This window comes from Ailuropoda melanoleuca, chromosome 1, assembly GCF_002007445.2.
Source record: "Ailuropoda melanoleuca isolate Jingjing chromosome 1, ASM200744v2, whole genome shotgun sequence".
Lineage (NCBI taxonomy): Eukaryota > Metazoa > Chordata > Mammalia > Carnivora > Ursidae > Ailuropoda > Ailuropoda melanoleuca.
In genome coordinates this window covers 30611994-30638687 of record NC_048218.1, presented here as the reverse complement: position 1 = coordinate 30638687, position 26694 = coordinate 30611994, and the positions used below count along the sequence as shown (strand labels likewise).

The window sequence follows — 26694 nt, the reverse complement described above, 5'->3', positions numbered from 1 at the left end:
GTCCTAAATAAGGAAATAATTGATATTCATCGATTGAGAAAAATTACCTCCTTCTTAAACTCTTGACTCCAGCAAAACTGTGCCTCAATGTTTCATTCAGTCATTTAACAAATATGTATTGATTAGCTACTCTGTGCTTAGCACTGTGCTAGGGCAGCATATGAAGATGAGTAAGACATCCCCCCGTCCTAAGTTCCCTTAAACTTATACCAAAAGGAAAATCTTTGTTGTTGAAGAATAATTTTTAAAAAGTAATTGTCAAAAAAATCTGAATTGATCTCACTTTTATTTAATCAATAGTTTGATCCCCAAATTTACATACTTAAAAATATGTGGGAGGGGCGCCTGAGTAGCACAGTCAGTTAAACACCCAACTGTTGGTTTGGGCTCGGGTCTTGATCTCCAGGTCATGAGATCAAGCCCTGCCTCGGTTCTGTGCTCAGCACGGAGTCTGCTTGAGACTCTTTCTTCTTCTCCCTCCGTCCTTCCCCACTCCCTCCTGCATGTGTGTGTTCTCTCTCTCTCTGTCTCGCTAAAATAAATAAGTAAAATAGTTAAAAATCAATAAAAATAAAAAATATGTGGGGAAAGCTTTATTTTAATAATAAACCCCTATTTTAATAATATTTTATGGTGTATTTCTACCATAAACACATCTGACTATGTTATTAACTACATGCTTTATTTTTTATTGTCTGTAAAAGGAGACAGTGAAGAAGCCACGGTGATATGCTTAACAGAGCTCAGAAATAGATTTGTGAAATTATTCAATCTTATTGTTCAGCGACTGGGAAAGAATCACTAACCTGTGTACCATTGCTTATATACCATTAAAATTCCATCCAGTTCCTAGAATTGGATTGATGTGTTAAGAAAGGACATGGGCCAAAGTGAAAAGAGGAGGTGCTTTGGAGTCAGAAATCATTTGGAATTGAATTCCAAATCTACTGTTTACTGGTTGCATGACAGAGGCAAAAGAATTTCTCTGAGTTTTGTTTCAGCATCTCCAAAATGGGAATGTAGATGGTGCAGATAGTGATGAGGACTATGATTGTTGTAGACCTGTAAGAATTGCATGAAAAAATACATACCTAAAAAATAATGTAGTTTATATTTTTTAAAAAACTAAAGCATCATGTAAATATTAGTTATGATTATAATCAGTACAGTTTTTACTTCTCATTATTCACATATGATTCATTCAGTTATCTAATCACCTAAAGTAGAAAATGAGAAAAAGCACTAAAATATATTTTGAGATCATTGTATGAAATCTACTTTTTCATTTAATACAATCCTGGCATCTCAGGTCATGGGTTACAGCTACCTACTCTATCATGGAGACTGTTTTAGTTTAGGCAAATATCAAACCGCTCTGAATTTGTTGTTTCTTTTCTCAACAGTGTTGGATGATAAAGTCTTCAAATATAGGAAGAATAATCATCCACTCACAAAAAAAATTATTTGAATACATATATATGTCAATTTTAACATTTTGGTTTATTTTATCTAGAGACATTTTTACACGGTCATTATTCACATAGGTTATTATAATCATGGTTCTTTTATTTTTGAAAGAAGCATAAGGAAGCAACCTTGATTTTCCTTATAATAGCAACATTAGAAATAGTTCTAATACATTGTTTTCTATCTGTTATCATATTGCTGCTCTAAAAAATAGGTTTCATTCAACATTTTGTAGGACGATTTTAGAACTTGATACATATTATATTTAATGTTCTGTACCATACAGATTTCTGAAAAAGTCAGTCAGTCTTCATTGTAAATGAATTTTTTATTTACTTGGTTTTCTGGATTATTTTAAGGAGGTACTACCTAGAAGCACAGACTGATTTTTTTTTTTTCCTGTCCATCTTGGTAACATAGTTCTTATTTCTTCCCTTATTACCAGTTCAGAAAAATGGGGCAAATAATATTGTAGTCTCCACAATTATGTTAACCACATATGATTAAAGCAGAAGTTTGAATTTAACTTTAGTTTGATCTTATAAAATTGTGACACAGCTATAAAGCTTCACAAACATAGTTTTTTGTATTTAGTCCTGTAATTCATTGCCTGGGTTTCTAATTAAATGTTCTCAGTACTCCATTTAAAGTACCCATTGCCTGCATTCCTCTTGATTAGTAGGAAAGAATCAATGAGAATTGATCCAATTTGTAGAACACAATTCTCATATTGATAGTAGTTTATATTCATTTGCTTTTCCCTAATCTTTTATTAATGGTCATCTTCAAAATGTCAATTAATGCCAAAACCCCACACAGTGATAATGCAAATCTATAAAGAAACCAGCTTGACACTTTACAGTAGGGCAGAAGGAAGATGCTATTTTTGACATATATTTACATAGCTGAATACGACAGAAAGAAAGGATACAGATGAAAACTCCAGTGTTTTGACTGTGAATTTAAAACCCAACTTAAAAATAAATGCATGAAATTGAATTTAAACAACAGAGTCTTCTCTTAGGTCTCTACATTTCCACAATGTAACACTGGCTATCATAGCATGATGAACAATTTAGAGAAATGTGGTTTGAATGGTAGTACAAATGTGGGTATGGATGCTATTGTAATGATCTTGCTAATGAAAGTGAAGCATCATCACCTAAATTTCTGCTGCACATTGTAGAGAAAGATTTAGACCACTCAGTCTTCATCTATCATCCTCTGAACTTTTTGGAATGTTTTTCATAACAGAATGAGCAATTGTTAATATTATGCCATATTTGCTTTAATCCTTTCAATATACTTTTTCTGAACCATTTGGAAGTAAGTTAAAGATAATTCACTCATTGATTATTATACATGTGTATGGTAAGGGATATATATTTTCTTTTTTGGTAGATTTTAAGTTGGGTCTTACGTCTTATTTGAATTCAGAGCAAGCCTTGTTAGCATGGAATTTTCATAGGTGATGCCGTATTTTGTATCACATGATTGGTTTCCCACTAAGTTTGATTACTGAGCTCAAGTGGGGACTGCTAGATCTACCCATTATAAAAGTACATTTTCCCCTTTGCAGTTAGCAAATAATCTCTGGGGTGATACTTTGACACTGTGAAGTATGCTGTCCCCTACCTACCATTTATCACCTAATAGATTTAGTACCCATTGATGATGACTGTCTGAATGAATGTTTTATTAGAGGTTGCAATACAGTGAATTTCTAATTCAGAGTTTCCATTATAATTTAATATAGGTGTTGGGGAAATCTCAATCAAAGTAGTATTATGCAGATTAACAAATTTCAAATTTATACTTCATTTACCATTAAGTAAAGTTTTATCACTTTCAATAAATGTTATATTTTAGGATAAAGTTTCCTAAAAGACATAATTTCCATTGTAAAGGAAGCTATTGATTTTCTTTTTGGAAGCTATAGACCTGTATTCTTTTTTGTTATTGTTGTCACTTATATTAAATCTGTGAAAGACTGTTACAAGGTGGCCCACTTGTACATTATATGTCATATAAATAGTATGTATAGTATATGGTTATGCATAATTTTATAAACATATAATAAAAAATCTTATATATGATAGGTTTAAGTTTGGCACACAACCCACTCCAAAAAGATAAATAAGAATAAAAATTAAAGTAAATCATGTAGCAAAATCTATAACACAATCTGTGGGCAAGAGTTCAGTTTTAACCCCAGATACTAACATCTCACTGAATTGTAAAATATTAAAAATATCGTACAAGGATGACTTCCTTAATATACATAGGAAATACAGGAAAGGAGTTGGCTGAAAGAAAAGAGAACAAGTTCAGTGTTTAGTGAAAGAAGGTAGGAGGTTTCTTGGAATCCTCAAGAAGTCAATAAGCAGTGAGAATAATATTTGTTCATTGGTAGAACATCCAATTAAGAAATGTGGAAGTTGTATCATCTTATTAAAAAAAAAAAAAAGTTTTGGTCATGAGCCTCAATGAAGATACCTACACAGAGTATGTTGAACAACAAAAGGATAGTCTGGAACTCTATGAAACACAAGTGTTTAAGGAGGGTTGGAAGGGAAACAGGCTTTCATAGATAAGATACCAGTTCATTTGGGCCCCACACATTAGAATTAGAATCTAGAAAACAGCTTTTTAAAAAATCTAACATAAAATAAATTAATTGTCAAATTGGAATTGGTTGCCTTAAAAGCACTAAAGGCCAAATGACCTCTAAATTCAGAAGAATTTGTATATCTAATGGAAGGTTGTAGTGAAGGTCCATCTGACATGTTTCCAACCCTGAATGTCTACAGTTTTAGGATTTAAGATTTCCTTTTATATTGAAAAAAAAATGCTTTCTATGCCTTTACAGATATTGGGTATATAGGAGTATATTAGCATTTAAGTTAATCTATAACAAGTTTTTTGTATTTTCAAGTGGTTTCAGATTGAGAGCCTATTACTTACTTAAGTGAGATCTGCATTCTTGGTTACCATCTGTTCATTAATTCATTTATTATCTTAAAGGGAAAAAACAAAAACAAAACCTGTCTAAGCCTGTAGAATGTTGCAGGTCCAGTGTAAGGTGATGAGTGTACCAATGTGATGCAGACAGATTACCTGACCCTTGGGAATTCAGTCTATTGGGGGTGTCAGGCACAGAGAACCCAGAACCCTCAGTGACAAGTGCATTTCTAGATGTGATGGTGGCTTTCATTAATTGCAGCCACACCTACATTAATTCAAGTCTGGATGGCCCTAAATTCAATCTTGGGGTACAAGAAGGCCTTCCTCCTTCAGACACTGTAAGCACTGAATAATCTCCTGCCTCATTGTGTTCTATTATTGTTCTATTCCATGGTTCACATAATCGATACTATTTAACAAAACGTTTAAATAAATATCTTTTGGACTCTCTTTGAATTAGTCCTAAAGCTCATGTGCCATGAGGAAAGTGGTTATTTCCTGTTATAATTATCTTTTGCCCTGAAGGGAGAAGAAAAAGTGAGTGCAGTTAGCAAAAATGGCATCTTTTGTTCCTTAGGTCTAGCATATTGTTAATTAAAGGCAATACCGGATAGATAGAGTGTGCTTTATAGATACGGTAAGATTCATTGATTAATGCAAAGTCTTTTCTTCCCTGAGCCTAAGAAGGGGTCAGAAGGGTGATGGGTGGGGACAGGAAAGTGAATTTTAGAAACACTCAGGATAAGTTAGACATAGGTGAAAAATTCTACTTTATACAGATCTAAGTATCTAGTTTGAAATGACAGTGAACTTATCTCCTCATCTCTATTTCTTTTGTAATAATACCCTTATTATCAAGGAACATTCAATAACAAAGCACGCAAAAGTCTTATGATACTGTATAGTCAAACTGAGTTCACGTTGTGGATGTGGATAAATTTTTATTTTATTTTTAACAGAGTGATTACAAATGTATGCATCTACATTAAATAAAATATTCTATCATAAATTAAAGGTAGTATTTCCTTCAAAAAGCTGCATTTGTAACTGAAAGTAATTGCTCTGAAAAATTAAGGTGACACTAAATGCTTCATATCTTTTAACACAATATTGTGGGTAAGCAGGGGAGGTCTCCTTAAAAGCCTTTTAATACATTTGAACCAGAACCTTCTGTTTATCTTCCTGTATCAACCTCTTTTATTTGGTTAGTTTGCTTGAGTAAGGTTACTTAGTTTGTGGCAGAACATTGTGCCACCGCTGGGGAAATATACACAAAAAAATTCCTGTTTCCCATCCTCTCTTATTGATGTGACTTAAAAGTGCCTTAAACAATCAATGCATACAAATAAGTTAACAGGCTTGGGAGGGGCGGCGGGGGGAGGTGGGCAGAAAGTGGTCCCTTTGCCTGCTGTACCACTTCCAGACTTGATTTTAAGGATAAATATGACAACAGCCATCCCTGGAAAGGCAAGGATGAATAGAGCAATAATGAGCATTTCCTTTTAGTGTGCGCAGAACTGCACCTTTTTTTTTCTTCATGTGAGTCACATCAGGTTAATTAAATGACACAGGAGCTGGGGAGGAGAGCGGGGAGATAGAGTGCATAAATCGCTACATGCAAAAGCCACGAAGTGACTCATGTTAGATTTTGTATCTTCTTTTTAAAATTTCTAAATCATCCCTGAAGAGCTGTGTGGAAGACAAAATGTGTCAACGTAGCTAAAAAAACTAGCAGGAGCACATAATTAATGACCCCTGTGATGTTTCTAGAGGGGCATTACCTGCATGTACTCACTGCCTCGTTCGTAAGTGACATACTTTTTTCCTCGAGTAAACAGCTGTGCTCCTTCACTGCTCAGACCAAGAAATTCTCTGTAGATGCTGTTTAAGGTGATAAAAAGCCTGCAGAACACCTCAACATGAATGACCTATGACTACGCTATTCGATTTAGGGGGTACACACTTGGCTTTTATTGTGTCTGTGTCTGCTTATCAGCTGCAAAGCTAGATACTCTGCTATATTTATCGAACATGCATAGATACGACATACACAGTGAGCACTCGTGAAATGAGAAGTGGTGTCGTTGGGCTTCTGTATATATTTATGCTGCAATTCAACTTCTGGATATTAGAACTTGAGTATCCCTGTGCTTAGCCTCATTTCTAAAATTCTGCATAGGAAAATTCACGTGCAATGTGAAAAGCATAAAAAGCATTCCTTTTATTCAAGACAAACAAAAATAAGGGAATGAAAATGCTTATCTGGATGGTTGTGATACAGAATCTCGAGCAATTTGGAAGGTTTTAAAATATCCAGCCCGAAATGTCCGAAGTTAAGTGTTGTTTTACTTATGCATTCGTTTCAGTAAATTTAACTCCGTCCTTTAGGATGACATCTTATCCAGAGGATACGATGTTGCACACTGCTTTCTTTACTGTTGCTCAGGAGAAGTATGACATTTTTATCATCCACCCTGTTATTTGACAAGACCCTATTTTTCCCCACCCCCTCCCCCCCACCCATATGAGGTACAGTCCCTTGAGTCTGTAATTGGCAGGAGATGAAGCGATGATGGGGAGTGATCACAGTCAATAGCTTTGATTAACAATAAGGTGGAAAATTAGCAATGCTAGCATTCAGCCACCCTGCCCTCTCCCTCCTCCATATGCTCCCTCAGTCCGTGCTGGCGGCCTCGCAGAGGGCAGTCAGAGCCCTCCGCCAGCTTTGAAGTGCAGCAAAGGTGCAGGCAGAGCAGAGAATTAGGGAAATTAAGGAGAAGGAGTAGAAACTGGAAGCCAGGATGCTGAGACCTCCATGCGGCTTAGCACACTGCAGGAGGGGCAAGGAGGAAGTGTGCTGTGTGTTGTCCCTGTGTGTTTTTCTGTCACATGTGGATTTACTTGTGTCTGGACACGCTGTGATCGAAATGGCAACTACCCTTAGTACTGTGACCCCATCAGCAGCTCTGGTGTTGTTTCCGACAGACCCTGAAGACCTAGAGAGGGGGAACGACAACGGGACGCCAATCCCCACCTCTGATAATGATGACAATTCGCTGGGCTACACAGGTAGAGTGTTTTCTTTCCCAAATACTAACTGTCCATACCTCCTAAAATGCCTCCCCCTCCATCAATCACCAACCACCTGTGTAAAATTGTCTCCTCATCCCTGTTTCCCGCTAACAACCACTACAACTTCTGGTCCTCATTTTCCAGACTTCATTCTTCTGCTGGGAGGTCATATTGCTAAAGTCAACTCTTTGGGGAGAAGAAATTTAACATAAACACCGCATGCTTTCTTATTGTCTATTTTTAATAGAAAAGAATCCTTCTCAGATATTGCTAACTTGTGTAGGCAGATAATATCATATGATCTTAGAGATTTAGTATTTGACTAAATTGCTCTCTAAAGAAATGACTATCTGCAAGTAATTGGGTTTCAAAATTATTGTAGCTTTTGTTTGTTTGTTTTGGTTTCACTTGTAGACTTATAAACAACAGAAAGCAAACTCTTAACAAGAGTAATGCAATCATAATTACCAACTTACATCTTAAGATTGTGTTTGCATGGGCTTTTTGTTACCTTACCTACGAACCATATTTTAAGTAGATGCATGTGTACACCGACATTAGAGTAAAAATTAACTAATTGGATGTGTTGGAAATAATTCACATTATGAATGTCTAAGAATGATTGCCTTGGAAATTATTATATAAATGTTTCATGCAGAATTTGTAAGTGTAGTTCTAAATATAATCACATAAGTTACACACCTAACTGAGAGAATCTGACTACAACTTTAGATAAAGGCAAAGAATAAAATACATCACTTATAGCCCATTGAATCAGATAATGATGTAATAGAGGTCTTGTTGTAATAGTAGCTATTTGTTATGTTCTTTTCATTAGTTCTTATTAGCACAGTTCTCCACAGATTGCTAGGTTGTGAGCTGTGGATTGTGGGGTGTGTGTGTGTGTGTGTGTGTGTGTGTGTGTGTGTGTTGAAGCAACTTCAGAAGTCTTCTGCGTCGTTACAACCTTACATGACTGTGTTAGGAAGAGACTAACCCAACAGACATTTCACATTGTATAAGATAATAAGCTGCTCCTTTACTTTAGAAGCATCCTTTCTATTTTCATAGATATAATTTTCTCCAATATTATCTTCCCTTTAAACAATTTCATGTTTTAAACAGTTGGAATAAGTACCAAAATTAATAACATCCTTATAAACAATTTAATATTTACTTTATTTATTTTAGTCTTATGGATAACTCATTCCCATTTTTCTCTTATCTGCCACCTGAGAACTGAGATTAAAGGACAAATCAAAGCCCACTGGTGGTTAGATGGTGAGGGAGCTGGTATGATACTTTTCCAGAAACTTAGCTATAGCACAACAGTTGTAAATGTCATTTCTTAATACCATAGATAAAAAGGAAGTTCATCCATCTGAAAGGAGGAATTAGAGGTAGTGTCCTTTCTCATGGGTCTCCTCATTTGCCAGTGAATCCTAGTTGTAGTCCCATGTGCTCACCCAGTCTAAACAACTGCATTGTTTAGATACACTAATAGGGTTTGCTCTTTGTCTTTTATGGATTTCCTGAAAAGTATATATCTCCAATGCATAAATCATGTTGGAGCATTGAATTAAGAGAACTTAAATAACAATACACTTGAGATTAAATGTAGCATTTAAAACATTTTTTATTTCTATTTATTTTTCCTCCTTAGGTTAATCAGTAATCAGATTTCTGCTATTAAACATATGAGATGAATTATTATGAGGTAATGAACTCATAAAATTATCTTTATATTCTACAAGGGAACTAATTAAAGCAGCACATTAACGTGATGTGACTGGAAAACAATCTTCTGAATAATTTTGTTCTTGAGACTATAACTGTGAACTCTAGCATCAAAGGAAGTCATTCTGGATATTTTGTTTCAGTAAATTCTTGATTAGTCAGGAACATTTTTTCTACTGTATGAATTAAACATGTTATTTGTCGCTTTCACTTGCATATTGACCATTTCTTTGCTCATTAAAACCTCCACTGGAAGTGATAAGAAAAAATTAAATAGGAAAAAATGGTTTTTGTTTTCTTGATAACAATTATAAAGATCCCAGTAGCTCTGAGGTGGAAGTAATTGTGCAAAGTATTACTTGAAGCTACCAATAGATTTATTTTGTATGCATATGTGCGGGTATGTGTGAGTGTGTGTGTATGTGTGTGTGTGTGTGTGTGAATTCCCTTTAGTCTAATCACATGAAATTGTGTTGATAAAATCTTTATATTAAAGGAAATTCAGTTCAGAAGGAAGTGAGATGGTCCATCTGCTCAGGAACATTTTTACATATTTAATGTAAATCGTCTATGGTATATCTGGAGTTTAGTAACTCTGGGTATAGCAGCAAGAACATTGTTAGAAATAAAATAGAAATATTAAGGAACATAGAGAATATACAAAGCAGTTGTCAAATAAATCATTGATATGAGTTAGTTGCAGGATAAATGTTTATGAGAGTTAACAAGTAAATACACCAGGTATTATTTGAAGGATCTATATATTTTGCACAATATCACGAAATGACTGGGAAAATTGTATGTACCAGATGTTTATTTTTTGTACATGTTGTTTCACTTCATTGAGCTGACAAGTGAGACTGTTCTCCCTTCCCCTAACACTCATGTGTATAAAGAAGAAAAGCTTCCCAGAGGAATCTGTACAATTCTGGGAAACATTTTGGTGGGAACATGAAACAGTCTCAAAAGGAAAACACCGGTTCACTAAAATCCATATTCATCCCCCCCCCCAATTCTCTTTTTTGACTACTACATACAATATAATTTCCACTGCAAGCTAATTTGTCACTACATCTGTTCTACTACTCAAACCATTTGGTACCATCACTATCAAATTGGCCCATCAAAGTAGAATCCATGGATCTCAGATCATACACATAAATTAATATTTTTATTCATGATCTAGTCAATGAATGGTAATCTCTTATTAATAGTACTTGCTGCTTAAATCATATGCTATACCGACCTAAAGAGTATAAGTATTCCTCTTCAATTCCTTTTCTCCTTACCATCATCAGTCGCAATATTATAAAGCCAGGTAAGTTTTGAAAACATTTCAGTCTCTCTTTTACTAATCTATGAATGCAGAACAATTTCTGAGGCGGCATGGTGATGTGTTATTAAAGTGGACTTGTGCATTATTTAGACAAGTAGACCATTTCCCGTTTAACAAAGCAGTCATAAATATTGGGGATTATTTAACAGTTCACAGTGTATAGCCTTTGTTGCAAGAACAATAGGATGGGGTTTCAAATCAGCACTTTGTGGGGTCAGACACACATCATTCCAAAGATGTTGAATATGTAATCAATGATTTTTTTTAAAGGGGCACCTGAAAAAAGTACATTGTTTTTGACTTCTGGAAGTGCATATGGTATTTCACAAATATGAAAAAAAATTAAGTACTATGTTTAAGAATATTTAAATGTCTGAAATATACATATAATCCACATAAATCTCTAGTTAGTGACAGAAAATTTGAAGAAAAGTTTATTGATCATAAAAAGTCAGGGAATAAGCGGGAGCTACTGACTTCCTAGTAGCATTCTTAATCTTTTAGAAAGTAGTAATCATTAATTAGAAAAGAAATAAACTTCATCCATTTTTTTCTGAGTACCAAAAAGTCTGTAAATTTTATTTTTAATGTCTAAAATATATCATTCGTCCCCATTTTATGTATAAAAATAAAATACTGTCCCTTATCTCCATAGGTCTGTTTTAAGGATTAGACTTCTGTATTTACAGTAGTGCAATGGAAGCAAAGCTAAATGCAAATTTAAAAATCCTAAAACTGAATAATTATCAGAGTCATATCAGCATCAGTTCAAGTAAAAATCTAGCCATGGAATGTCAGAAATCCCAGACTCATTTCAAACGGGCATCATACAGTCTTCTACCCCTTAATACTCCTTCCAAGGAAAGTTTGGTTATAACTCTGTTTGAAAGGAAACAAAATGTATGCTCTCTTATTAAGAAAAAAAATCTTGGACAAATTAGTGTGTTTGCCCATATGCATGCCAGTAGCAATCCCCCAAACATATTTTGCCTCACGTTTTGAAATCTTGACAAATAACCATGAATTGATGGCAACATTGATTCTTCTGTCCCTCTACATTCTTAATTGCACAGTTTCACAATTAAGATCAAACACAATTTTCATCATGGCATGTGCATTTTTAAGAATGTATGTATTGATACTAATAACCAGCCCTCATTATCACTTCATGGATGCAGTGCAATTTTCTGAAAACTTTACGTACGTACGTAGCTCATTTAATCCCCATCACCACTCTCTCAGGAAGGGGCCATTATTAAGAACAACAGTGCCTAGCATCTTCCTCGGTACTCTAGAACAGAACTAATCCCAGATTAACTACGCTTTCTCCAACATTACAGAGGTTATGAGAAGTCGTCAAGGTTGTGGCTACAAGCTAGATTTGAGCACACAGTTAGAAATTAAAGAGCTCAGCCACGGTCGTATGCAACACCACCATTCCGGTCACCAATATTTTAGGGCTCTGCTAATTCTTACCCTAGGTTCATTATTATCACACTAACTAATGCACGTGTTTTCTTAAAAAAAAAAAAATCAAATAGGACAAAAGCTTTAAACAAAAGAAGGGGGTCCTAATTCACCTTCCTATCCTTGAACCCGCTTCCCTTAACCGCTTTTCTTTCTCTTTTAGATGTATCTTCTGATAGTTTTCTGTTTTTAAATAATGTACATCCACAAATGATTCTTGATTTGTCAGTTTTAGAAATATTCTTTTACCCATTCTCTTGCTAGCACATTTTTGTTAAATTAGGTTTATATTGGTGTGACGAAGCAAATTTTCCCTAGGTGAATCTTATACAGAACCAAGTAAAATACTATAATTGCAAATTATATATTATTCTTCCTTTGTATGAGATTGTTTATTTTCTGCAGTTAATTGCATTTTTAAACTTCCTAAATGCTTAATCCTACCTAATATTCCACCAGCCTGAGGTTTTTCCAGACATCTTCCTCATTGAGTACTCTGTGCTTTTTGTCCCAAAATGAATGGTTTCTCTGTAGACCTGGAAAGTTTTTCATCACTTGTTTTTGGTGGATCTCCTATTTCCTAGATCTCATGTCTTCCTCTTTTCTGGCTTATCTCCTTGTTAACAGAAGCCTTGTCTCCAGAAAGCACATCATAATAGAACTTTAAAAACATCAAAAATAAGGAAGTTTTATTCTGATGTGCTTTGTTGTGGCTTGTCCATTTTTGCTTGTTGTGTATTTGCTTTTCTTCCTTATGCTGGGTACTTGAGGGGCCTTGCAAATAAATAGGAGAATCATTTATCTCCATTTGGGAAATTTTCTTAAATTATTTTTTGAGAATGCCAAATCTCTGCATTGTCTGCTGCCCTTTGGAATTGCTGTTAGGCTGTGGACCTCTTAGGTTGATTCATTAAGTCTCTTTTCTTTCTTAATTTCTAATTATTTGTCATTTTCCTTCCAACTTTCTGGGAGTCATTCTTTTTTTTAAGTTTTTTATTTAAATTCCAGTTAGTTAGCATAGTGTAGTATTAGTTTCAGGTATACAATATAGTGATTCAACACTTCCATACATCACCCTGTGCTCGTCACAAATGTCCTCCTTAATTTCCATCACCAAGTTCACCCATCAGACCCCCCCTCACCGTAACCATCAGGTTGTTCTCTATCGTTAAGAGTCTATTTCTTGGTTTGCTTCTCCCTCTTTCTTTCTGGGAAACATCCTTGATATTTATTATCTACCAATGCTTTTAGAAATATTTTGTATTTGTTTATTACCTGTTAAATTTCTGAAAGCTCTTCCTCATTCTCTGATATTCAGAGCTTCATAAATTAAGATTTCAAGCCAATTTTTCTGATTCTAGTCAATTGAATTTTCTACTATGTGTCTGCAGCTCCCAAAATATGGATAAAGTGTTAGAAATCTACACAAAAATCATCAGTTTACAAGTGAGGAAATGAAAACCCTTATAGCTATCATGATTTAACCAAGATAGTACAGATATTTAGCAGTAAAGACTTAAGGTCTCCCAAATCCAATTTTTAGTGTTTCTTCTAACTTAAAATATTTCACAGAATTGCTAGGAATTGAGAAAGTGCAGGAAAATAAACTGCAGAATAAAATAAAACTAACACTACTTTAGTGATTACATGTACTTTTTCTTTTTAAAGATTTTATTTATTTATTTGAGAGAGAGAGAGCAGGAGAGGGGGGAGGGACAGAGGGGAGGGGGAAGCAGACTCCTCACTGAGCAGGGAGCCTGAAGAAGTCTTCATCCCAGGACCCTAAGATCACCACCTGACCCAGAGTCAAATGCTTAACTGACTGAGCCAGTCAGGTTCCCCTAAATTACCTTATATTTGGCTCTAGAAAAGAACATGCTAATTTACAAGTTCATGTAAGATGCCCATCTTACTCTCTATGAAATTCCTGGATAATCATTTATTCACTTACTTAAACAAAATTCACATATTGAGTATCCATTCTGGGGAGAACCTTGTACTAGGTACATGGAAGTGTATGAGATCTAATCTCTGCTGAGATCAACATCACACATGACTCCTCTCTGGATCATCGTATATGGTGGCCCCATCATTAACATGCTGTTTGCCCGCTGGTGCATTAATTGTGGATTAATTTGTGTATAGTAGGAAATTTAAAAACATTTCTTGAGGAGCCCGGTGGCTCAGTCAGTTAAGAGTCTGACTCTTGGTTGTGGCTTAAGTCATGATCTCAGGGTGGTGGGATCAAGCCCCACATGGGGGCCCCATGCTCAGTGGGGAGTCTGCTTGTACCTTTCCCTCTGCTCCTTCTCCCCCCAAATAAATAAATAAAACCTTTATAAAATAAAAAATAAGTAAAAATAAAAACATTTCTTAAAATAATAAAGTAATCCATTTCTACTTGCTATAGAAGCATACTAGGAATAATATATAATATAACATCAATTTAACCACTGAGTTAGTCGTAAGTAGTTAAGGAAAAGAGATACATGCTTTTTTTTTTTCTTCCAGAATTATAAAACCATCAAATTTGTGATTTAAGTGACCTCAACTATTAGGCAATTTTGCCAATTCTCAAAAATGTGAAAGGAAGCAAATGAGACAGAAGATTAGAATCATGGGCTAAATTTATGTGTAATACTCCAGAAGTGTTCTTGAATTGGGAGTAAAAGGGAAAAAAATGGTTTCATTTTCACAATTATTGACAATAGAGAGCAGATATGCCTACATCTGTCTTTCCAAAGCTTAGGGGACATGAGACCTGGAAGCTTCAAGTAGATTTGAGCATTAAAAAGTAAGCTGAGGGGCGCCTAGGTGGCTCAGTCCTTAAGCATCTGCCTTCGGCTTGGGGCATGATCCCAAGGTCCTGGGATCGAGCCCCGCATCGGGCTCCCTGCTCCACTGGGAGCCTGCTTCTTCCTCTCCCACTCCCCCTGCTTGTGTTCCCTCTCTCACTGACTGTCTCTCTGTCAAATAAATAAATAGAATCTTTAAAAAATAATAATAAAAATAAAAAATAAATAAAAAGTAAGCTGAGCTCTAATGACAACAGGATTCTCTGAAAGAACAGTTTAAAGCAGTTTATCTCAATTATTTTTTTTAATTAAGCAAATTATGGGGTGCCTGGGTGGCTCAGTAGGTTGGGAGTCCAACTCTTAGTTTCAGCTCAGGTCACGATCTCAGGGTGGTGACATCGAGTCCCACATAGGGCTCTGCACTCAGTGTGGAGTCTGCTTGAGATGCTCTCTCTCCTCTGCCCTTCCCCCCCAATTATGCTCTGTCTCTCTCTAAAATAAGTATTAAATCTTTTTTAAGAATTAAGCAAATTTTATGTTGTCCTCATATTAGTGACACTAATTCTAACTCTAGAATTTTTCATGAACATTTTGGAAATTTAAATCATCCCAAAAAGATGTTGACTAAGGCATGGACTATTATACTTAGTATTTGATAATATTTTCAGTGTGGAGAACTTTGCTGTTAAATATTTTTATTTTCTATGGTGTGGGAAGAGTACAGTGTCTGAGCTTAAATAAAATGGAAAAGCCTTGATTTTTATAGGAAAATTGCATTTCATTTTACTTCAATTAGAAATTCAAGTGGAAAAAATACTTTTTATGAATAGTTTTGATTTGAATTTTTTAAAGAATGCTTTGATTTTTAAAATATATCCAAAGTGGCAAATTTCAGTCATATAGAGATAAGTGAACATACTCAGAAAAATAAAGTAGGCAGGCATTCTTTAAGTATGCTGATGTCCTGAAGACAGCACACCTGTAGATAATAAGAAATTCAGATTAAAAGTTTTTTAAAGAAATTTAAAAAAAAATTTAAATCCATCTGTCATAGCAGCTATGTAAAGCAAATACCTTATTATCTGGATAATTCAATAAGAATCTTTATTTAACCAGCAGTTTATGCAAGACGATTAGTATTTTAGCTTAACTTTTCTCCACAATGCTTATAGGGGCCTGGTTTTCGAAATGACTCCCTACTAACCCAGAAAGACATGCCACAGGCTTGAAGCCTTCTCAGCTGTACATGTCAATGGTGTGACACTCGACTTCCCGTCAAAAGCTGTCAGGACACAGTCAAGGGTGGAATCTCATTCCTGCACTACTTTCACTTTCAGCTGTGAACCTATGCAAATCATCCCCCTGTTTTTTTGTTTTGGATTTTTCTGATTCATAAAAAAGAAATAATATTGGGTGACTGACTAATTTTTTGGAAACTGAAAGATAATTGGCTAACTCTTCCTAAACTCTAATTTTAGAGATAATTTTAGGCAATGACCATTTTTAATTCTTACATTTATTCCTATAGATTTTTTCTTGAATAGTTCATGAACATCAGTCTAACTTCAGCTCATTGTAAAAAGTTAATACTTAGAGGGCTATGCAATCAGTACATAAGTGTTTGCTATAAAAGTAAAACATTCTACTATTATTGTACATTGCTGCAAAGAAACTTTTGAATCAGCTACATGTTGGTATCTCAGCTGTAGGGGAGTACTATAGCAAGTAATACTGTAGTAACAAGCAAAAAAAAAAAAAAATTCCCAAGGCAACACAACAAAAACATATGTTTCACTAAGGCATGACACAGCAGAGGGGACTCTTCAACGTAATCATTCAGATTCCCAGGCTAACAGATATGTCACCATGACACAGGCTTCCATGATTACAGTAGCAATGCAAACAATCATGAACTGACTTCAACAGTTTCTCCACAGGAGTGACTTCTGCTCTTTATTTATCTAGAGAAAGTCACATGGACACACCTAACCAACAGAATAGGAAAGTGCAATCTTATCATGGCACTTGGAGGAGGGAGAACTAGAAATACTTGGAAACAACACTAATCACTACCAGACTAGCAATGAAGAAACAAGGAATTTGTCATTGGTTCAGAACATTCGCCCCTTCCTTGGGGAAGGAAACGTAACTTCATAAGGCACCCAAATGGTTCCATAACTAAATATACTGAATATTCAGTTTGATCATTCCACTTACAGAAGCCTATAGTCAGTCCTTTCTTTCAATTCATTGCTGAAAAATAATTTCTTTGTTCAAAAGCCATGTTATGCATGATAAACTGATACAGAACAAGGCATACAGTGATTGCACAGATGGTGAGTCTGGCAAAAGCATGGTGGAAAGGAAAGAATTCATTCATAGATCTATACCAGTGAAGATATATCACTTCTCCCTCCCCCACGAGGAAAGGAGTTCAATATAACTATCCTACCACCAGGTTGGCAGGATGGACCTCAAATACTGTGGCCTCATATTGATGGTTCAGCGTTACTCTATGGGCAGATTGGGCTGTCAGAATAGTGACCATTCAGTTTTGTTGAGAGTAATACTATGTCTTTAAACCCACACAAAACTTCCCTTTATGCTACCTGAGCACAGAATTCATGAGCCAATTGTGCAAGCAGGGGAACGGTGGAAGAAGGAGCTGAATGACATCTGGGTCAACATTGCTATTAAAAGACCCCTATGTAACACATGCTCATTTCTAAGTGTTCACTGAAATCAATTCTGAATTCATTTCAAAGCATTCATCTCTTAGTCTTTTGCCCAGATTTTCTTGTTTTGTATTCTTCAAACTTCTCCTTTCTAACACCCCAAACATCCATTCAACCTTTTAGCTACTATTCCTGAATCAGCCTAGGTCCATATCTCTCATCATTTCTCCTTCCAGGGAAGGGATGACCAGTCATATCACTGAAGTTCTTCCCACAGTAAGGATTTACTTTCCCTATTGTCCTTCATGGCACCCCTGTATGGGATACAAGGCAGCAGCAGTCCACTTCCAACCAATGCCAACATATCATGCAAAGCTGAATGAGTATCCAGCTTAATTATTTCCCCTGTCAGCTGATAATGAGAAACACCCTAGGTAGCCATGTGTATGGATCAAGGAAAAGGTGGCAAATAGCAGGTACACATGCATCACGAATGGGAGCTAATTGCATATGCAATATTTTGTGCTTTCAGAAACTAAGTGAGCCTCATCTTGCTCTGTCAATGTCAACTCCCCTTGATGATGTTATGCTGCTTGCATACCCAGTTTCTGACTTAGAGGATCAAACATCACCCAGTTGATGATGGTTGCATTAACTGGGGAGGAATTTAGGTTCCCTTAATCAGAAAAGCAATTACTCCTAGAACCCAAGTTGCCAATCAGAAACTGGATTTCAAAAGAAAATTGTTTTCCAAAGAGGTCATTGCTTTTCTCTAAAGTCATAGGTGTCTATGCTGTGATTCTACTATCAGAATACCAAAGCACTGTACAACATCCCATCATGGCACAATTGGATTTACTCAGTCAAATAAGAGAGCTGTTTTGCAGTGCAAGCTGGATTAGTGGAACAGCCTTTTCTTGCTCTGGGTCACACTCAGAAGGAGGAGCATTATGGGTAGTTGGCAAACAGGAAGGGATAGCTCACCCAAATATGGTATATGTTTCCTCCGTTATCCAAAGATACCCAGCAAGAAGACACTTTGCTGAAAAACGTGGGTCAAGGAGTAGCAATTTATCTTTCACTTTGGTGAGAATATCCTGACATGACTTGACCCCCACAAATTCACAGGGATAGTATGCATAAGGTAAATTTTTAAGGGGTACATCTCCCATCCTTTGAAATGTGTATACCTTACAAAGACATATAAAGTAACTGCTGCTTACTGTTCACCAAGATCTATGAGCAAAATTTCAACAATCTAGTGGATCAGGATATTGGTTTGGGGAGAGTGTTGTGGTAAAGATTCCAGAGACACAAAGAGAGAGTTGATGTAGCCCTTACATAAGACAGTGAACATGCAGTACCATACCTACCAAAGTAAAAGCAAGATTATTCTGATATTGTTCATTTACTGGAGAGAGAGAAATGCATTTACCATAATAGTAGCTGCATTTTTTGTGTGAGGGTCTCTGTTGATTTTCTCTAGTAAAGAGACTTTAACACTTAAATCTTCATCTAATTAAATATACAATAATCACTGTCATTCTCAGGGACTTCTCGTTTGAACAGGACAAAGGAAACTCTAATTGGACTAAGATAAATACAAACGCCCACTATATATTTTAAGTCCTTGAAATTGACACTGACTGGCTTATGTTTTCATAGAGGATATGGTACTTCACTTATTTTTTTTTTAAAGATTTTATTTATTTATTTGACAGAGATAGAGACAGCCAGCGAGAGAGGGAACACAAGCAGGGGGAGTGGGAGAGGAAGAAGCAGGCTCATAGTGGAGGAGCCTGATGTGGGGCCTCGATCCCGTAACGCCGGGATCACGCCCTGAGCCGAAGGCAGACGCTTAACCGCTGTGCCACCCAGGCGCCCCTATTTTTTTTTTATTTTATATACAGTGGCAATTCTAAGGTCTTCCTACTATTTAAAAAAGGTGTTCATTCAATGGATCAGGGAAACAATGTACTATTCTGCTAATTGTTAATTCAGCCATGTATTCAATAACTGGGAAGATTGCCACAGATGAATTTTCAGGCACACCAGCTGATGAACTTTGGATAAAACTAAGTCATATGACTAAGGAAACAAAATAGTGTTCTGGATCTGTAGATTTTTTTTTTAAGATTTATTTATTCATTTGAGAGAGAGAGCATGCATGTGCATGAGCAGTGGGGAGGGACAGAGAGAGGGAGAGGGACAATCAGACTCCATGCTGAGCATGGAGCCTGACAAGGTGCTTGATCCCATGTCCCTGGGATCATGAACTGAGCCAAAATCAAGAGCCCAAAGCTTGACCAACTGAGCCACCCAGGTGCCCCTTGATCTGTGGGTATTAACGTATCAAATAGTCTGCATTTCCCTTTCTTTACATCGGACATCTTGATAAATAGACTTCTTTTAGGGAAGTCCGGAAAGAAACTTTTAGCACATAAATTTGATGGTATCACATGGTCCCTTTTCACAACTACCTGGACTCTCCTACGGTTATGGGGTTCCCAGACTGTGCATGGGGCAAGAGCTCAGGATCTGCTGATTGGGTGATGGGCCATAACTATCTAACACATCTAACACGTGACTCAAGTCAGGTCTTTTTCACCACACCTAGGATTTTTTTTAATTTAAACTCAATTATGCTTTGGTAACTTCACAACTATTTCAGTTCTAAGGAATCATCATTTATAATCCACAGCAAAATATCACTGGTAGTCCATTGACTACTGAAAAACCATACACACTTTGTCTTTGGTAGTTAACCGCTACCATTTGGCCTTGGCCACTCCATAACCGTATCATCCACACTAAGATCAGAGCTAATTACAATGGCAGCACTTCCTCACTTCATGACTAGCCTACAGGAACAAACACCAAGCTTGTTAAGGATACAGGAGCTCCTCTCTCAAGTATAGTACCAAATGCCTTGTTAAAGGGATTGTCTTCTGGGCCCTTTTTTTAAAAGATCGAGTAAGAAGATGAGTATGTCACAAATGAGAAATCCACTCAAACATTTGAATCCCTCTGCAGCAGCACAATAGAAATAAAATGCCCACCACAGATGTAAGGCACATGTTACTTTTAAATATTCTAGAAGCCATATTTTAAAACACAGTAAAAAGAAATAAATGAAATTGTTTTTAACATTCTATTTTGTTTAACTTAATATTAAAAGATATTATTTCAATATGTAATCCATATAAAATTATTATTGAGATAGTTTACATATTTTTGCACAATTTTACACTTAGAGGACATCTTGATTTGGATTAGCCACATGTCAAGTGCTTGATAGCCACATGCATTCCTCCCTCTCCATTATGCCAAAGAATTTCTGGCATCTTAATTTTATTTACTAAACACGTCATTTGAGTATAAGTTTCAGTCCATACCAAGCATACAGCTAGAACCACTTCCAGCTGTTCAAACTAGCCCTTTGATTCTAGAACTCTGTTAAGTCCAACCATAGTAATAAATGCAGCCACTTTAAAATTATTTTTCTCCTTTTTTTTTTTTTGGTCTAGCACATTAGAATCATATCCCATAGAAATTCTCCAGGTTTCTGTTGGTATAAATTAGCAAAATCCAGTAAATCTTCTCTTTCTAGGCTAAGTATTGTGGCTGTGACCTGTTGGGAATCTGATCTTTGCTTTTGAGATAATTAGGATTAGAGTGGGGTACTAGGCGAATGGGTATCCTTCAGTGTCTCCAAGCATCCAACTTTATCTGGTGAGAAGGAAGAGCTCTACCTGCTGGCAAGGAAAGATGAGTAGAATTTGAGGGGTTTGGAGTGCTCAGGTAATCTGAACCCAACCATATAATTCCAATCCATTTTCAGGTTCCTGCACTTTCCCCAGTCAGTGCTCTACATTTTCACACGAAAGACCGCACTACAGCAATACTGAGTCAGAATTTTAGATTTAATGGCCCCAAAGCTACAAGTCAACAGACATTCTTTATGCCCCTGATTGTGCCTTGAGCCAAGAATTTAAAATGCTGCATGTATCACTTCGCTAAATGATTCTATGAATCAGAAGCAGACAGCCCACCTGCAAAGTCCTTGTATTCTTTATTACTGTTATAATAGCCTACTGCAAGAACCATTCAGGTCACCAAAGCCTTGCCCCAGCTGGCACTCCATGCCAGGTGCCCACAGGTGACGCATCACTGTACCCACATGTCACTTTATCTTACAAACAGCCAGGGTCTCATTTCCCTTTTTATTTGTATTTGTCGTCTTATTTATTTAATTAATGGAGATATGATTGACATATAACATTGTTAGTTTCAGGTGTACAATATAATGATCCAATATTTGTAGATATCGCCAATGCTCACTGCAATAGGTCTAGTTAACATCCATCACCACAGGGAGTTTTTGTTTTTTGTGACGAGAACTTCTAAGATTTACTCGAAGGTCTCATTTCCTGCTTGCATTCAGGTTTCAGTCGCTTGGAATCACAAATCACATTTCAAATCATACAGTTAATAAATCCCAGATTCTCATCCTGAAGGTCCTATGGCCAACGTTAGCCTCCACTGGATGGTGAGTTGAAGATAAAGAAGTCAAAAATTATTCTAGACACTTTAGTAAGAAAGGATTTAATACAGGAAATTAGGTGCTTACAAAATCACTAGGAAAAAAGATTCTGGGCCTTTAAAATCATGGTTAAACAGAGGACTCCTGATTTTGGCTCAGGTCATAATCTCAGGGTCCTGGGATGGAGCCCTGTGTTGGGCTCCCAGCTGAGCACGAAGTGGGCTTCAATATTCTCCTTCTCCCTCTGTCCCTCCCCCTACTTCTGTGTGTGCACTCGCTCTCGCTCTCTCTCTCTCTCACACACAAATAAACACATAAATCTCTAAAAAATAAAATAAAAGAACCCACAGGAGAGATTCACTCAGGAAGTCCACAAGTGAGGCTGTTATGCCTCAACCAAGAAATGGGATATCAAGAGGCAACATGGCAATGAAAATTCTTATATTTAACGCTTCCAAGTCTGTCAGTGAGCCAGTAACTTACATATTATTTCTGAAAGTATAAAGTGTACCCAACCCACATTCACTGGGATAACTTACATCTAATGGGCACTTAGTGCAGTTTATTTGGCAGCCTCTCCTAGAATACTCATGAAAGCTGACAGAGTGCATTTTATTATTTCTATTTTGTGAATGAGGAAACTGAGTCAGAGACAGCTTATGGCAATTTTTCTGATTTGCCACAAGTATCAAATCCAGGGAAGCTAGTCTCTATTGTCAGTTGCTTCCCATACCAAGGTAGGGGTTATCCGTAGTAAGCTTCATGTATTATTAATAATTGCGAAGTCAGCATGTATAAGCTTTCAAATTACCACAGTTATCCAATTAACCCGTGGTTACTTATATAGCCTTTAGTGCTTCTCTTCAGAAGCAGGCTAATGAATTTTGGTATAAATAATTATACAAGTGGGAAACAAAGGTCATGGAAAAAAATGGAACACTTCATAATAACTGTTACATAAAGGGCTTTTTATTCCCCCCAAATCAATTTTAAAGATTGAAATCTAGGCAACAGCCTAGGCGATTTTTATTCTAGTGCTATTCAGTTGGTTCTCTAAAATTTTTAAAAACTACTAATAATGATCTATCAATTTCTTAAGTATAACACTTCAATTTTACAGACAAAATAAGAGAACCACATATATCCAGTAAAAATATAAAGACATGCCTGGGAATGATTTCCATCAACTTTAAGATGCTAGTTATCTCTGGGAAAGTGACGAGTGGAAAGGGTCAGGAGTACAGCTAAAGCTGTATCTGTACGCATTGGTTTTTATTTTAAAATTGATGTAATACAATGGTGGCAAAAATTTAATAGTTGTTTATGTGATATGTAAATGAGTGTCTATTCTACTTGCGTTGTTTTCTGCATGCAGGAAATATTTCATAATTTGAGGTTACAGAGTTTAAAATAATTATTAACATTAATTTTTAAAGAATTACTGCAGTTCTACCGGATTCCATTATGTAACATGCCTACTTTGTTTTACATTTTATGCTAGCATCTGCATTTTTAGAACAATATGTATTAAAACTTGGTGAAAGCTCTCTAAGTTGACACAGCTATGTTAAAATAAAACCAAAAGAAAGAAGAAAAGATCTTTTGTCCAAGATTTAAATCTTGTAAAATATCTGTTTGATGTGCTGGGATTTTATGTCCTTTCAGGTCAGACATGATCTCAGTTTTTAAAGACTTAATCCAGGAAAAAATGCCTAAAACTGATTTTTCTATTTAAAAGACAAAAAATGAGACACTCTGATATACCTTAAAATCAAGAATATGAAGAGCTACATAAAACAGTCATTCTATTTATGATTTAAAATATATACAGTGTATGATTATTATGAGCACATGCTCATTCATTATCCTTTTTCAAATGTAATTTTAGATGTTTTCAACTTAAAAAGAATGAATGGAGACACACAAAGCCCTTTCACAAAGAACTGTACGGAACAAAATTACCATTTCCAGAATAGGGATTTGCCACCAAAATCCTCATTAGTGACAGTGTTCTGAAGAGAATCCTTCATACCATTCACTCTATAATTTAACCAAGACACTATTCTGAACTAACTAGAGGTGAGACACCCACATCTTTTTGTGTACTTGTAGTTCCTTTTAGTTTTCACCTATTTTTTAAATTTATTTCTATCTTAAGTTTTTATTAACAATAGTAGTTGTACAAGGAGAAAAAGTGGTATAAGGAGAAATTCAGAATTGAACTCAATAATTATTGACTGTCTTTAAGATAAAAATGAGATTAAAAAGAAGCTTCTAGAAACAAATTGTTATTGTGATTTAATACATTTCTCTGGTATTTAATTCAAATGGAAGTAATAGAATAACCACAGTAACTTTGTAAAGTTGAATGGGCGTTGGGATTTTGTTATCAGTGCTTAAAAGTGACTAGGTGAACAAGTGAAATGCTGAGAAAAGTTAAAACAAGGCCACCTTTCAGTTACAGAAGTGTATTTTTTGACACAAGTAGCTGTAACGTTCTCATTACTTCTCCTGCCTTACAAAAATGAGATATTTATACAGATGTATCTTGGAGTTTTCAAAGCATGAAAGAAAAAATAGTTTATAAAATTAGTAATTTTTATCATTTGTACTATATTCACTTAAATTTGCTTTGCAGGCAACTATCGGAATAAACCAATTTGACTAAAACCAAAGTTTTAGGGATTACTTAAACAGAACATGAAATACAAACTCTATGGTATACTTTTATATCAAGCTAGCATTCTCACATATAGTAAGGAATAATTTGATTGTTTTATCAGGAATAAGTTACTTTGCCTTTTAATAGACACCTGTATTCTGCAGCTGAAACAAAATTTTTGGCAAGCTCAAGGGAAATTTAAGTTTTTATTTTGATTCTAGTTAACATACAGTGTAATATTAGTTTTAAGTGTACGATATAGTGATTCAACACTTCCATACAACACCTAGTGCTCATCACAAGTGCCCTCCTTAGTCCCCATCACCTGGTTCACCCTTCCCTCCACTCACCTCTCTGGTAACTATCAGTTTGTTCTCTAAGTTAAGAGTCTGTTTCTTGATCTCTCTCTCTTTTCCATTTATTCATTTGTTTTGTTTCTTAAATTCCACATACGAGTGAAATCATATCTTGTTTGTCTTTCTCTGACTTATTTTGCTTAGCATTGTACTCTGTAGCTCCATCCATGTCATTGCAGATGGCAAGATTTCATTCCTTTTTTATGGCTGAATAATATTTCATGGTATATATATTTAGCAATAATATATATTATATATAGCACATCTTCTTTATCCATTCATCAGTCAATGGACACTTGAGCTGCTTCCATAATTTGGCTATTTTAAACAATGCTCCAATAAGCATAGGGGTGCATATGTTCCTTTGAATTAGTGTTTTTATAATCTTTGGGTAAATACCCAGTAGTATGATTACAGGATCATAGGGAAGTTATGTTTTTAACCTTTTGAAGAACCTCCAGACTGTTTTCCAGAGTGGATGCACCAATTTGCATTCCCACCAGCAGTGCATGAGGGTTCTCCTTTCTTCACATCCTCAGCAACACCTGTTGTTTCTTGTGTTGTTGATTTTGGCCATTCTGACAGGTGTGAGGTGATATCTCATTGTAGTTTTGATTTTCATTTCCTAAATAGTAAGTGTTGATGAATATCTTTTCATGTGTCTGTTAGCCATCTAGATGTCTTCTTTACCAAAATGTCTAGTCATGTCTTCTGCCCATTTTTTAATTGGATTCTTTGCTTTTGGGGGTGTTGAGTTTTTATCAGTTTTTTATATATTTTGGATACTAAGCCTTTATCAGATATGTCATTTGTAAATATCCTCTCCCATTACATAGGTTGCCTTTTAGTTGTGTTGTTTCCTTTACTGTGCAGAGTTTTTTATTTTGATGTAGTCCCAATATTTTATTTTTCCTTTTGTTTCTTTTGCCTCATGAGACATATCTAGAAAAAAGTTCCTTCAAAATTTGTCAAAGAAGTTACTGCTTGTGTTCTCTTTTAGAATTTTTATAGTTTTAGACCTCAAATTAAAGTCTTTAATCCATTTTGAATTTATTTTTTGTGTATGGTGTAAGAAAGTGGTCCAATTTCATTCTTCTGCATGTTGCTCTCCAGTTTCCCAGCACTATTTGTTGAAGAGACTCTCTTTTTCCCATTGGAAATTCTTTTTTGCTTTATTGAAGATTAATTGACCATGTCATTGTGGGTTCATTTCTGGGTTTTCTAATCTGTCCCATTGATCTACATGTCTAATTTTGTGCCAGTACCATACTGTCTTGATCATTACAGCTTTGTTATACAACTTGAACTCCAGAGCTGTGATGCCTCCATGTTTGCTTTACGTTTTCAAGATTGCTTTCACTAGGGACACGTGGGTGGCTCAGTCGGTTAAGCATCTGCCTTCAGCTCGGGTCATGATCCTGGGGTCCTGGGATTGAGCCCCACGTCAGGCTCCCTGCTCAGCGGGGAGTCTGCTTCTCCCTCTCCCTCTGCTCTTCCCCCCCAGCTTGTGCTCTCTCTCTCTCAAATAAATAAATAAGAGTCCGTAAAAAAATAAGAGAAAGAAAAGAAAAGAAAGGAAAAGAAAAAGGGAAAGGAAAGGAAAAAGGAAAGGAAAGGAAA

At 35.8% G+C, this 26694-nt stretch overlaps 1 protein-coding gene across 9 annotated transcripts in view; it reads left to right on the top strand.

Moving 5' to 3' along the window:
• The window catches only part of ROBO1 (roundabout guidance receptor 1), a 1105499-nt gene that overhangs the window by 594163 nt on the left and 484642 nt on the right, over nucleotides 1-26694 (top strand). For all 9 annotated transcript variants that reach the window (XM_034656904.1, XM_034656884.1, XM_034656901.1 and 6 more), the window contains exon 3: nucleotides 7417-7500. In XM_034656904.1, coding sequence (XP_034512795.1) covers nucleotides 7417-7500 — 84 coding nt within the window. The remainder of the gene's footprint in view (nucleotides 1-7416; nucleotides 7501-26694) is intronic.